The sequence below is a fragment of the Asparagus officinalis genome, chromosome 4, assembly GCF_001876935.1.
Source record: "Asparagus officinalis chromosome 4, Aspof.V1, whole genome shotgun sequence".
NCBI lineage: Eukaryota > Viridiplantae > Streptophyta > Magnoliopsida > Asparagales > Asparagaceae > Asparagus > Asparagus officinalis.
This window is the reverse complement of record NC_033797.1, coordinates 13,586,642-13,601,346: the sequence shown is the minus strand read 5'-3', so window position 1 is coordinate 13,601,346 and position 14,705 is coordinate 13,586,642. Positions and strand designations below refer to the sequence as shown.

At 38.6% G+C, this 14,705-nt stretch overlaps 1 protein-coding gene across 1 annotated transcript; it reads right to left on the bottom strand.

The window, feature by feature from the left end:
• Positions 1-1,901, bottom strand: LOC109836675. The gene is made up of 2 exons (XM_020404648.1): positions 1,444-1,901; positions 1-613 (listed from the first exon to the last, which is right to left on the bottom strand). Exons 1-2 carry the CDS (start codon positions 1,737-1,739, stop codon positions 298-300), a joined length of 612 nt encoding a protein of 203 aa, XP_020260237.1. The 5' UTR covers positions 1,740-1,901; the 3' UTR covers positions 1-297.

Sequence of the window (14,705 nt, the reverse complement as noted above, 5' to 3'; positions counted from 1 at the left end):
GAAGGAAAATAAAAGGACAACAATAAAGGGAAAAGGAAAAAAAAGGACAACATTTCTCCCCATTCTTCTATCTATACCTACTCTACATCATTTACATAAAATATCCTTTAGCAACTCCAAACACTAGACTTTAATCATGTCACCAAATCATCACAAACCCCCAAAACATACAAACTCTAGGAACTTGCTCATCATGTGCTTCTTCCATTGACATCTGAAGTGATATATATAAAGGGTTACAACCTAACTAAGAAGCTAATGATTAATTTACATTAGATACAAGATGGGATCAATTCTCTATCCAATTGTCTCTAAAAGGGTTTGGCCAGATGGACTCCCTGATCTCTGCGGGGGGAAAGGAGGCTTTACAAAACTACTACTGGAGCGCCTCTTCATGTTGCCTAGGGAAGAGAAAGACCCCTTTGAGCTCTTCTTTGATATTGAATTCTTTGGGGAGAGAGATCTATCGAGGCCCCATCCGTAGCTCTTTGATGACTTGAGTTGCCTCTTCTTGAATGATCTCTCTGGCTTGATTAGATCCTCTAAGCTCTTCACATTGCATAGGGATGTGAAGGATTGTGATTTGCCTTCAAAATGCTTTGATAGCCCTCTCCTACAAAACCCAAGTGAAAAATATTGTTTAATATAGCATAGGTCGGTTAAGTATCGAAGTGTCTGAACAAAGTGCGAGAGAATTGAGATGCATATTGCATGTGTCTGATTGTGGAAGCCTTCGCTACTAGCGGTCTAGCCTAAGAGGATGAGAATGAAAACTTTTGATCAAGTGATGTTATGTTTCTTACTTTGTCACTCCACTCAAAAAAAGAAAGTGGGGAAGTTTGTGCAACCTCACTAATCTAAATAAATTAATATTTGAGAAAATACAAAGAGATATAGTGGAATTAGTATGCTTTCTTATTCTCAAAACAAGAGGGTATTAATTAAGAAGAATACAATCTTATTAAACAAGCTCCAATCTTGTTAAATTTCTTGGTTTCTATCTCTCTCTCTCTCTCTTAAATCTCTCTCTCTCTCTCTACACACTCAAAAAAAGAAAAGTAGAGAAAGTAAGAATGTTTGCCCGAGTCCACTGCTATAGCTGTATAGACGTTGAGAAAAATAGCAAGGAATATTTTAGAATTTATATAGCGTGTTATATGCCAAAAAAATATTGTTAATTTAGCCATAAATCATGTTGTATTTCAATCCCCTCTCTCTCTCTCTCTGTCTCACAAAAGAAAAAAGTAGTAGGAAAGTTTGACCAAATTCACTAATCTAATTACAATCTTAAGAGAGAAAAAATAATAATAAATATTGCAGAGTTTAATTAGTATGTTATCTTCCTAATCTCAAGGTAGATCACACAAGATGACCCAAAATTGAAAAGAACAAAACTTGTTTTAATTTGTGGATCGAGTACTGCAACTAGAATTTGCCACTCACTTGAAAGGCAGCTGCGATACTAGAGAAGACATCTCAAATAGAGGCCCATTCGATGACGAAGAGCCCGATGAAGAAGCAGCATCCTCAGTGAACTCCACGGACGATGAGGACCCAACCGAGTCAACCGACCCCTCATCATCATCATCATCATCATCATCATCAGAGAAAGAGCTCAAAGACCCAATATCATCGTCCTGCTCATCGCCAACATGATGCCCATCAAGACCATGGTCGACGCGGCCATCACTACCCATGATCCCATGCTTGCTTAACAGCGGAACGAACGCTTTCTCCATCTCTAAAATTTCCAAGAACCATGCGCTTCAAAAAGGGCAAATATAAGCGTGATGATAGATGATAAGTATTGAGTATCGGAGTGTGGGGTTATAATAAGAGAGGAGGAGTAAAGGGGGGGTGAGGATAAGGATGGGGTATCAGCGGTACGTACGTTTGAACTTTGAATATGGAATATGAGCTATTTATATAATAATAATAAATGTGATGATAATTAGTTTATCAAAAATAATATTAAATAGATTCGGAGTTATCCACTAGTGACTCTTTCTCCTCCTTGACTCCTTGTCCCCCTCTTTAGTACTGGGGAACTGAGACCAGTGGATAAGGCTTCCACATCCTCCCCACATCCTCTCTGCCCTTGTTCCTATTAATTACTAAAGAGGGATGTAACGTTGCCATCCTCGGGGATGTATTTTTTATATCAAGTTGGTATAGTTTTTATATCAAATTATTATTTTATTTTTAACCCATTACATTAAATTTTACACCAAATAGGAAATATGATGGATGAAATGGGATATGGTTGGGATATTTGATTTGTTATAACCAATTTTAAGGGCAAGCTGAAAAAGAGCAAAAAAACCTCATATCTAGCAGCGCCCCAAAATAGCGCAGGTTTTGACGCTAGGTTGGAGATAGTTTTGATGTTCTTTTGGCGTCAAAATGACTTTTTAAAATAACGTTGGAGATGCTCTTTAAGAGACGGTTCATTTCAACGCCCGCTACACTTGCAAAATGTGTTTCATATTCAAATTTCTCAGTTTCAAATTTAATTATCAACTTAAAAATTAATTTGGATCGATATAAATTGATTCTTCACACAATAATTTGGACCCCCCATGATTACTCGTTCAAACCGAAGTTAGGTCAATATGTGAATGACGGATCGATGACGCTAAAAGCTATTCAGAATTATGATAACGATGTAATTAATCCGACGGGTGGCCGAAGACCCTACAAATATTGGTAGATATGTTGATACCTCATGGTTTCTGATTTAAGACCAAGCCAGCAGAGGACTTGTGATTTCCATGTGTTGAGCTGTACTAACAAAGGGGAGATCATTTGAAATTTCACATGCAAATAAAGTTTCATACCTATTCCTCTATAACAATGGGAGGATCTAAGATGTACTATTCATACTACAATAATACTATAGTAAATTATTGTTGTAGCATTATTATTGTAGTATCATACTGTAGCTCCGACGGGGATACTGTAGCACTTACTAAAACTGTGTTTAAATACAGAATTACTGTAACGAAAAGAAAAAAAGAAAAAAATAGAGGTCGTGTTCTGCACGGGGTGCACACTAGTGTATAATAAATAACAAAGAGTAATTGATAGAACGAGAAAGTTGGGGCGAATTGCTAGTAGTTTAAACTTTTGATAAATTTGATTTTTAGCATTTATTTATGACCCATTAAATCTGATTGTCTTGATTTCATGATGTTATGGACTTAACTGAGTTTCATTACATATTTTCATTATATCTTGGTATTCTAGTGACCGTTGTGATTAAATTATAAAGACAATCGCTTTAAGCACTATGCGCGTAGGGGGGTTTAGTCACCTAGAACTTTTTAAGTAGAACTGGGATAATTGGTAAAGTGGGATAATTTTTTAACACTGGGATAATTTAGTGGAATAATGATGGGTAATTCTTAAAGTGGGATAATTTGGTAGGATAATTTGGTGGGATAATGATGAATAATATTATGAAGTTGCATAATTTGGTAGGATAATTTGGTGGAGGTAATGGTGGGTATAAATTACTATTGTTAATAATTGTGTATTAAAAATAATATAATATTGATAAGTAAATTCTAGTGATAACTATAAAATATAATGCAATAAAGCATCACTATTCATCTCAAATAATAAAATAATTTATAAATAAATAAAAATCTAAATTCCTAGAGTGACTCGACTTCCATCATCCCACATGGCTTCTATCATCCCACATGGTATCTGCCATAGAATTTCTCCAAACTCCTACAGCTGTTCGTTGAGTCTGTAACTCGTCTTCTTTATCGAAGTCATCGTCTGCATCAGCAACATTTCGTGGAGCTTCTAGTGGAGGATCATAAATGTCGAAGTTCAAATCTCATAACATCATAAAGAAAGAAAAATAAGCATTTTTCAGCCATTAACCCTTTGGACCAATCTCATCATGATCGCTGAAACCAAATCAGCAAATAAATGAAATGTACACAGGAATCATCCGTGGCCGCTAAACAGATGATCGACAGATGAACTATAAATATCCCAATCAATTTACTGAGCCGATTTAATAATAATAGATATCACCATTAACCATTCAACATCTAATCATCAATGTGATCGCAAAGTTGCTTTCTAACTTATAAAAAAAACATAAATAGCCCGCATATCTTTAGCACTAACCCACCAACACTATATTCTTAACCTAAACCACTGTTGTGGAGAGAAAACTTAGATCAAACAAATAATAATAAAGTAATTTAACGTCAAAAAGCTATCAATAAAGTAATACATCTTGAAGATAATAAAAGATCTAATCATCACAAAAACAAAGTAAAGACAGAAAAATGAACGGATGATTGACTTCATGGCAGAGAAATTTTCTAGGCGGAGAAACTAACCAAGAGGGAGGGAGGCGGCGTTTCACTTTTTTTCCCAATTGTATTCTTTCTCAAATAATAAAATAATTTATAAATAAATAAAAATCTAAATTCCTAGAGTGACTCGACTTCCATCATCCCACATGGCTTCTATCATCCCACATGGTATCTGCCATAGAATTTCTCCAAACTCCTACAGCTGTTCGTTGAGTCTGTAACTCGTCTTCTTTATCGAAGTCATCGTCTGCATCAGCAACATTTCGTGGAGCTTCTAGTGGAGGATCATAAATGTCGAAGTTCAAATCTCATAACATCATAAAGAAAGAAAAATAAGCATTTTTCAGCCATTAACCCTTTGGACCAATCTCATCATGATCGCTGAAACCAAATCAGCAAATAAATGAAATGTACACAGGAATCATCCATGGCTGCTAAACAGATGATCGACAGATGAACTATAAATATCCCAATCAATTTACTGAGCCGATTTAATAATAATAGATATCACCATTAACCATTCAATATCTAATCATCAATGTGATCGTAAAGTTGCTTTCTAACTTATAAAAAACATAAATAGCCCGCATATCTTTAGCACTAACCCACCAACACTATAGTCTTAACATAAACCACTGTTGTGGAGAGAAAACTTAGATCAAACAAATAATAATAAAATAATTTAAACGTCAAAAAACTATCAATAAAGTAATACATCTTGGAGATAATAATAAAAGATCTAATCATCACAAAAACAAAGTAAAAACAGAAAAATGAACGGATGATTGACTTCATGGCAGAGAAATTTTAACCAAGAGGGAGGGAGGCGACGTTTCACTTTTTTTCCCAATTGTATTCTTTCCAATGTGTGGGATAATTTGAGAGAGGAGAACTTATGGTTATATATATAGGTAGTATAATTTGTGGGATAATTATGACCAATTATCCCAATTCTAATTCTAGTAAAATTCTACTTGACTAACACACCAAAAAAATAATACAGTTCTAGTTCTACAAAAGTTCTTCTTGACTAACACTATAAAAAAATATCCAATTTCCTAGTTCTATGTGACTAACACCTTAAAAATTTATCCCACAAATTATCCCAGTTCCAGTTTTAAGTTCTAGATGACTAACCCCCCCGTAGAGAAAAAGCTTGAACTAGAGCGGTACAAAATTAAATTAGACGCAAAGCGGGTGTGAAGCTAATTTTCCATTGCTATAATGGGTAATAGGTTCGACCTTGGTCAGGTTTTTTCAGTTGGGCCCTTCTCTTTTTGCCTTATAATTAAGTTTATGACGGAGGCAAGAGAAAAGAAATGGATGTCCTCATAATTTAATAATTGAAATTTGGAAAAACTGCTTCAAGACCCCAAAAATGCAAACCTGATGTGTCTCAGCCCCCTGAACTTTTTCTAATGTGCATTAGCCGCAAAAATAAAAATTCCAGGTGATTCAGCCCCTTTTACAATTTCCATGACATTAAATCCCCAAACTATCATCTTATTCTTCTCCACATCTTCTCCAAATCTGCTCCTTCTCTTTCAACAAACTCATTTCCTCTTCCACCCTCTCTCTAACCTCGCTAGGAACCTCCAACACCGCGCACACCTTCGCCGCCTCCGCCTCCCCTCGACCTTCGTCGACTCCATCCCTTGTCGTAGCCCCCGCCGCCACCATCTACCTCGTCGACTTCACCCTCTGTCGTAGGCCATCTTCTCCTGCAGCGCCACCAACGTCGCTAGCCCCACCACCGCCACGTCGCCGATGTCGTATGCTAGGACCTTTAAGTAGGATCTCATTGAGGTTGGTTTTGGTCGTGGGCCTTTGGTTTTGGTTGTGGGTGCTTGGATTTTGATTGTGGGTGCTTGGGCCTTTGGTTTTCGCGTTCAAGTTTGGATTTTGATGGAGTTCTCTTTATGGGGTTGGGTTTAATTTTGTTGATGAGCATCATCATGCCCGTGGCCACGGAGAATAGGATGGCTAATGAGATGTTGAGGGTGTCGACGGTTGATGGAGGAGAGGAGGAGCTTGTTCCAGTCATTCATTTGCTTGCCGATGATGGAGTGCATCTTCGCCCGTTCTCAGCGACATCGACGATGAAGACGCCTCCCCGGTCCCCATCACCATCTCCTCGTCCTCCTCAGATGAATAACAACAACGAATATACAACCTCCTCTCCCAACTCGACGAAGAGCGCCGCGCTCGCCAAGAATCCGACGATGCCCTAAAACGCAACGACGACGCCGTACGAGACAAAGACCAGACCAATTTCCAAGCTAACTAATTATCATACTAACTAATTAATTTTGCATATATGTGAACTATAACCGGAATGTGATATAAAAATGATGTACAAATAAGCAGGAGCGGTGTTTATCATGCTAACTAACTAATTTTCAACGGTGCCATTTAAGGGAATATGTAACATGTTATCCATATCACGTAACATGTTAACGATAATAGTTAACATATTAACTATTATATTTAACATGTTAACTATTAATGTTAACATGTTAATTATTATCGTTAACATGTTAACTATTATATATAAACTGATAACTATCATAACTTACATGTTAACTATAATATGAACGCATGTTAAATATCAAAGCTAACATGTTAACCATAATTTGTAAGTGATATCCATAAGTTGTAACGTGCTATTCAGAGCACCAACATGTTAACTATATTTTGAGTAACAAGCTTATGCAGAAAAATAATGACACGATTGTATACTGCTTGTTTGATGACACGTAGCATGTTAAATGAGAACTATAATAATGTGTTATAGTTAATATAATCCGTTAACATGTTAATATAGTTATCAATTTACCAATTAAGGTTAACATAGCTCTTATTTAACGTGTTATCAGTATAACTTAACAAGCGAACTACGAAAGTTAACATGTTATCAATGTAACTTAACAAGCGAACACCGAAAGTTAACATGTTATCAGTGTAACATAACAAGCGAACATCCAAAATTAACATGTTATCATTGTAACTTAACAAGCGAACTGCGAAAGTTAACATATTATCAGTGTAACATAACAAGCGAACTGCGAAAGTTAACATGTTATCAGTGTAACTTAACAAGCGAACAAAGAAAGTTAACAGTCCAACATGTTATCAGTGTAACTTTCACAAATAACAACATCCCAACCCCCCTTTTTCTCCCAAAATATGTACATATCCTAACTATTTGTATACAAATCATAACCCTTCAAAACTATAAAATTAGCCCAATATTTCAAAACCATAAAATAAAAAAAGACCACACATTTGTTATTGGTTCCAAGATCTTCTAACAAATCAAATTCAATTTCACCCAACTCTTAAACACTTGCAGCTCCCTCTCCTCCCTCAAACGCATCCACTCTCTCCTCATCACTCACGGTTCCCAGTGAGGTTGGAAGAGGAGATGGGAGATGGGAGGCGGCGCGATGGTGACGGTGGGGTTTACGACTGAGGATGGAATCGATAAGGTCAAGGGGAGGCAGAGGTGGTAGCGGTGTTGGAGGTTCCCAGCGAGGGTAGAAGAGGATATGGGAGGCGGGGGCTACGACCGAGGATGGAGTCGATGAGGTCGAGGGGAGGCGGCGGTGGTGGCAGTGTTGGAGGTTCCCAGCGAGCGTGGAAGAGAAGATGAGAGGCGGCGCGATGGTGACGGTGGGGGCTATGACAGAGGATGGAGTCGACGAGGTCGAGGGGAGACGGAGGCGGCGGAGGTGCCGGTGGTGTTGGAGGTTCCTAGCGAGGTTGGAGAGAGGGTGAAAGAGGCGATGAGTTTTTTGGAAGAGAAGGAACAGATCTGGAGAAGATGTGGAGAAGAAGAAGAGGGTAGTTTGGGGATTTAATGTCTTGAAAATTGTAAAAGGGGCTGAATCACCTAGACTTTTTATTTTTGGGGCTAATGCACATTAGAAAAAGTTCAGGAGGCTGAGACACATCAGGTTTGTATTTTTGGGACCTTGAAGCAATTTTTCCTTGAAAAGAAATTTAATAATTGAAGTTCTCTTATATACTTTAATCGGATGGGGCCTCAGAAAGATTGTTGCGTCCAAAGAAGAAAAGATCATGTTTGATTGTGAGGAATTATCTTGTGGCCCAGATCTAGTTTGGTCCCATGTGTGGGATTTTAGGATAATTCTTTAATTTTTCTTGTTAATTTATTATTTCCCACAAGGGAAAAGGACTTGTATGGAGGGGTGTGACCGAGAAAAGTATTGGTCTATCAGTTGATTAGATGTATAATAGGGATATAGGATTGCTATAACTTTTTATAACTACACCCTTTATTTGCGTCCACTCACTTTAAGGTGGTGTGTCTTAGCCTAATATATATTATTGCATTGTTTAGGACAGTCTTATGGATAACGACTTTCTTAATTTGTATCTCCTCATTCCCTCTAAAAAGTATGGACACAGATGCTTACCTGTAAATTGACACAAGTTTCACTTGACTTAAATGTAAATTTGCAAGGTTTTTTATGGGTTACTTGTTTATCCCTGAAGGTCGTCGTTTTATATAAGAACTAGATAAAGAAAGTTTCGAGTAAATCTTTTAGTCCCAAGTGTTTATATGTTCATAATAACATGCATCATTATATATGATTTAACTTCAAAATGTCCCTGTTGATGGATTTGAGATTAGAATCTACAATTTCCAGTATGGTTTTGTCTGAGAAATCACTTCAAAGATTACGTCATTAGTCCGAAACTATCTATCTTTGAATGTCAATTTATACATAAATCACTTTTAAAGCAGGTTTTGTGTTGCAATCTATCATCTCCGCATTCAAAATTTTCACCGAAAATTCATAAATACACTTAAAACACTCACATTCAAAGAACGTGACTTGTTTTATTAATGTATAATTAGGTCTAGTCATGATACTGGTTATGTACATTGAGCGTAATCTTTTAAAGTCATTTTCAATTTTTTAAGTGAAAAGTTGATCGGGAGGTGTTGATTGCAATACGGAATCCACTTTTAAGATGATTTATGTAAAGTAATATTAAAAGACGGTTCAATATGATGATATTATTTTAAGGTGGTTAATTTATGTGAAAAGCCCTTCCCAATAAGACGCTAATAATTTGTCATATGTTTTGAACTGATTTTGTTGTTAGGATTTAATTAGATGGAACAATGGCTCTGATATCATGTTGGAGATCCCGTGCTTAATCTACATGCTATATACGCACCAGAAGACTATATGTATAATAATACTAAGCATGTAGAGAGCATGCAATACAAACTAGGACCATCCTAATTAAATCTAAAATGATCCCCATAATAAAGAGAGCAACCAAGAGCTTTGAAGGCTTACTTTTGTAGCGTGATTCGATGGTAGATCGAACAACCCCTAGCTCATTCTCCTTGTTGTTGTAAACCTCATTGTAATGGATCTCCAAGTCTTCAAGTAAGCTTGATAAAATCGGAGTCTTCTTGAGACACAAGGTAAGATATCCATCCCGAGATACTTTATAATCCTACTACTTCCTCTTACTCAAAGATTGCTAGAGTTTAGTAAGATGTATAGCTCTCTTTTATTCTCTTATGGAAAAAACCACTTAGCCAATTTTTCATTAACCTCTCCATAAGAGAGAGAACTCATATATAGAGTGAAATATCTCATGACTCATCTCATGAGTCATGCCATGAGTTATCTAAATGTAATGATTTCTTTCATGAGTCATGCAATGACTCATCTCATGAGTCATGCAAAGAGTCTCAAAATCATGTGCTAAAACCATGTTCCTAAACCATAACACCTTAATAACTCATCTCATGACTCATTAATCAAGGTATAATGAAGTGTGTATTTCATAAATAAAAATATCACATCAATACGGTGTTTCATAAATATGGTATTTTGTAATTTTCTGATCATTAATTAATAAGTCATCATATGACCAAAAATCAACGAGTTGACCAAAAGTCAACTGTTGACTAAAAAGTTAACTATTGACTAAAAAGTCAACCAGTTAACTAAAGTTAACTTTATGGGGAAAAAACTAGAATTTATTTCTTAAGCACATAACATTCTGATTTTATCGATACATATAATCGTTTATGTGTATCCTATAAAAATCATATATGTGTATCAATCATACGCATTAACTCTATAAATTGTATTTCATAGGATTCAAGTGCACGTTTGGTGTGACTCTAGGGCCCAACTTAAGGCTCGTCAGTGGATCATATCCACAAGTACAACAGAGGTGCTAGCTACACATAAAGACTACCCGGGTATAAGTTGTGATAAATATTTGAAAGATGTTTATATAATTTTATCAGGACCACTCAGTGATAATATTATATAGTCCTGTCTCTTCGTCAAATCATGTCAAACTATAAAACCTAGGGTATGGAAAACTGTCAAACCCTAATAGATCGATTAGTATTTGTTGATATTAAACTCATAACATTTAAGATCAAACTAACGCTCAGTTTATCTTATTTACCTTGGCCAAGGATTTCTAGGCTATAGTTACATCAAACAATCTTATGACATCAGCTCCCTATACTGAGAGAGACGAATCTCATCTTGGCATCTCAATATCTATTTATGTCTCGGGATGCACCTAACAAGGACCGTTATGCACAACTCAATGAGAACTGTGATTAGGAAAAAGTCTAAGTACACCTATATTGACATGTAAGATATTACACTCATGCCTCAGGTCAAGAGACTACTTTGTACTATATCACTTGAGAACTTCTATTTGACAGTTAAGTATATAATTACCAACTAGACGTTCTCAGTGAGTTGTTCAGTCAACTCATTCACTAATGAGTCACCTGTATACTATATCTTGATGTCTCACATTAATGATCCAAGAGATGGATCATCATCCTACCAAAGGAGAAATAGAGTATACACTAGTCTTTCCAAAGTGATGATGTCCCATTTCTACACTTCATCAACTAGGAATATTTTAAAATATACGTTAGCGACAAATCAGATCTCTTCATTTCGATCATATTCGAAATGTCTGATAGTCTAGTATCATTCTAAGGACTTTATTTGTATTAAAATACCAGATAAATCTGACCAAAATAGCATACTATTATTTTGAACAATGATGTTATATTTATATAGGTCTTGTTACAATATACAGTTATTGCTTGCAAGGTCACCTATATCTAATAATATAAGAGGACAGGCTCACAGTCATTGAACTGTGCATTCAGAAATGAGTTCGAATATTTCGAGTCGAATTGGATTAGGGTGTCTTAGGTCAAAAGTCCACGAAAATTGGGTTTCATCTGATCCAGTATCTTCTAAGGATCACACACCAACTTGAGTCCAAGATAATATAATTTCTTTTAAGTCCCCGTTTTCAGTAATGAGGAAAATAAGTAATAGACATATAAGAACCAAAACATATAAACTAGAGACGGACCGTGCTAAAAGAAACATGGATGGGACTATAAGGGAGTAAAATTGATTCCCGGAAGGAGGAGATTTGTATTGATAAGAATGACTTATTACAAATTAAGAAATTAAGTTACAACAGAAGCAAAGAGAATGCTCTTCTTATTTAACATGGGTTTTTCGGTAGCGATAGGACGCCTTCCTCGAATGCTTGCGTCGAGTTTGCTTCCCTTGGACGATCCGATCGAAACTACGATCGAGCTTCAGTACGCAGTAGAAACTCTTGTATGATTGAGTTCGATTACCCAAGCTTGATGAGTATCAAGGCCGAATGCTTAGAGAAGGCTAATATGCAAGAGTTTGCAAAGAGCCAAGGGTCTTAAATCTAAGAGTTCAGATTGAGTCTACTTCAACAATCCAAGCTTTTGTTTGAAAATGTCCAACCAAGCTCTCAAGATGCCCAGCCGATCAAGCTTACAAGACCAGGAGCAAAAGGCCTCTGATTGGAAAATCTTAGAAATGCCAAGCTTCTAAACCTCCAAAAAAAAGCCCCTTTCATGTTGCCAAAGGTGGATGATAAATAGGCAAGGAAAGACATGGTCAATCCCTTGACTTGTGGGATGTGATCGCTCACAGGTGAGGAGCACCATACCCTTCCTTATAGCTATGGAATGTGACCACTATAGGTGATAAGAGCCATGCTTTATCACTCAGGATGTGGGACGTGGGTAGGCTCACTCCCATAGGCAAGCAGCCGCTTGCACTGCTCAAGTGAGACTGGCAAGATTACAGGCGAACTTGAGCAGTGTTTGAATGCTCAGGCGATCTTGCAGGCAGGCTTAGCGAACAGGCGGAGTCGGTTGGCGGACCCCTCAAGTGTTAGGTGAGCTTGAGTCTGTAGGCGAGCTTGGTTCGTGCTAGCGAACTCCCTGCAGGCGAGCTCGACTCGTGCAGGCGAGTCGAGAAATTAGGCGAGCTTGACTCGTGCGGGTGAGTCAAGCAATTAGGCGAGCTCGACTCGTGCGGGCGATTCAAGCAATCAGGCAATCTTGACTCTTGTGGACGAGTCGAGAAATCAGGCGAGCTTGACTCATACTGGTGAGTCAAACAAACAGGCGAGCTTGACTTGTGTTGACAAGTCAAACAAACAGGCGAGCTTGACTCGTACGGGTGAGTGCGAGCCAAGGTTGTAGGCGAGCTCTGCTTGGCCTCTTGAATGCAGACGAGCTTGACTTGGGCTGGCAAGCCAAGTTTGCAGGCGAGCTTTGCTTGGCCTCTTGAATGCAGGCGAGCTTGACTTGTGCTAGAAAGTCAAGCAAACGGACGAGCTTTTCTTGGCCTTCTGAATGTAGACGATCTTTGCTTGCTAGTTTGCATTTGCAATCTTGAGCACGCAGGTGAACTCAAACAGGTGAGATTTGAGTTCTATTATGTAAAGGCAATTTTTATTGTCTATAAAACCCCCTTCAAAGTTTTCAGACCTAAATCAGGTTGAATGTGGCCTGGAATACTTTGAATGAAGAGGATCATTGTTCATTGGTTTAGACGAATTTGAGCCCATTGGTTGAGTTGAGCCATTTGGGTGAGCTCCATGAAGTGCAGGAGAGCTCAAGCCATTGCAGGCGAGCCTCTCTTGCGCTTGCCAGCTAAGGTGACGGATCAAATATGAACCGCCTCGTCGTACAAGCCGTTCGATTCGGGACTTGCTCTCATCCGGTCGATTCGAACTGTCGAATCCGAACCGCCACGGGCGATCTGAGCCGTTAGCTTCGGTTGAGACAATGAATCTCAACCGCTAAAGTCTCGCCTATATGAAGCCTTCATCTTCCTCCTCGGGAGATTACTGTGCTTTCAAAAAATTTCTCTCAAGTCTTCGAAGAAACTCAGAGTTCTCATCCTCATTTCTCTTCGAACTCGCTATGGCCCCAAGAGTGAAGGTGTCTGCTTCGAAGGGGAAGAAGGAAGTCTCTCCTTCCTCCATTCTCTACACCATCGTTGCTGCTGCAGCCACTCCTGATGTGCCCCAAACCCACAGTGGTAAGTTTAGGGGACTGTAGGATAGAGCTGAGGTGAGGAACATGACCGTAATGAGTAGATGAATAATATCTGTTCATCTTCCATGGCAAACTTTGTCTACTCAGGCGAAGTTCTTCTATTCAAGTGAGCTCGCCAGTCAGGCGAGCCCTTCTTTAACAGGCGAGCTTCTGCTCTCGTCGGGTGAGCTCTGCTTTGACAGGCGAGCTTCTGATCTCGTCATGTGAGCTCTGCTTGATGGGAGAGCTCTGCCTTGTCAAACGAACTCCAACCTTTGTCAGGCGAGCTTCTGCCATTCATTAGGTAGGCTCTGACTGTTAGGCGAGCTTGTCAGCCTACCTATATGATGGAGCTCGGCTGCACATTGTAGGTCGCCCGTTTTGAAGACTTGGGAAAGTCTCGACTTTCTGAGTTAAGAAATTTCTAACTTCTTCTTGTTGTATTTCGTAGCTCAAGAGGAGGCACTGACTGTTAGGTATCATATACCGAGATCATCTGGAAAGAGACCTCTCACCGCAGAGAAGGCAAACCGATACGAGGAGATGGCCCACAAAAGGAGACCAGTGAGGTCTGAGCCCATCAAACCCGAACTCATCACAATCTCAGTTTATGAGGAAGAAGGGGAGCCTACTCGAGCACCTACTCTACGACCCCCCTCACAGCCTTGGCCTAAGCCTGGTTTTCCTGACCCAGCAAGCATAGGGGGTGGGAGAAGGCCACTTGTTAATGACTCGAAGCCCATCCCTCAGATCCAGCCTATCACCATGATCTTCCCCGGCCAAGAGTCTACTACTCCCGACTCTGGATCTATGCAGGGTCTCATCCACCGGTTGGAGAACGTTATGAAACAAGCGATCTCCATCGTCGGTCTTGGGTGAGACACCTTCATGGAGTTTGAAGCCTTCATAGCAGATAGCTTGAAGGTCATTCAACAGGCAGGCAA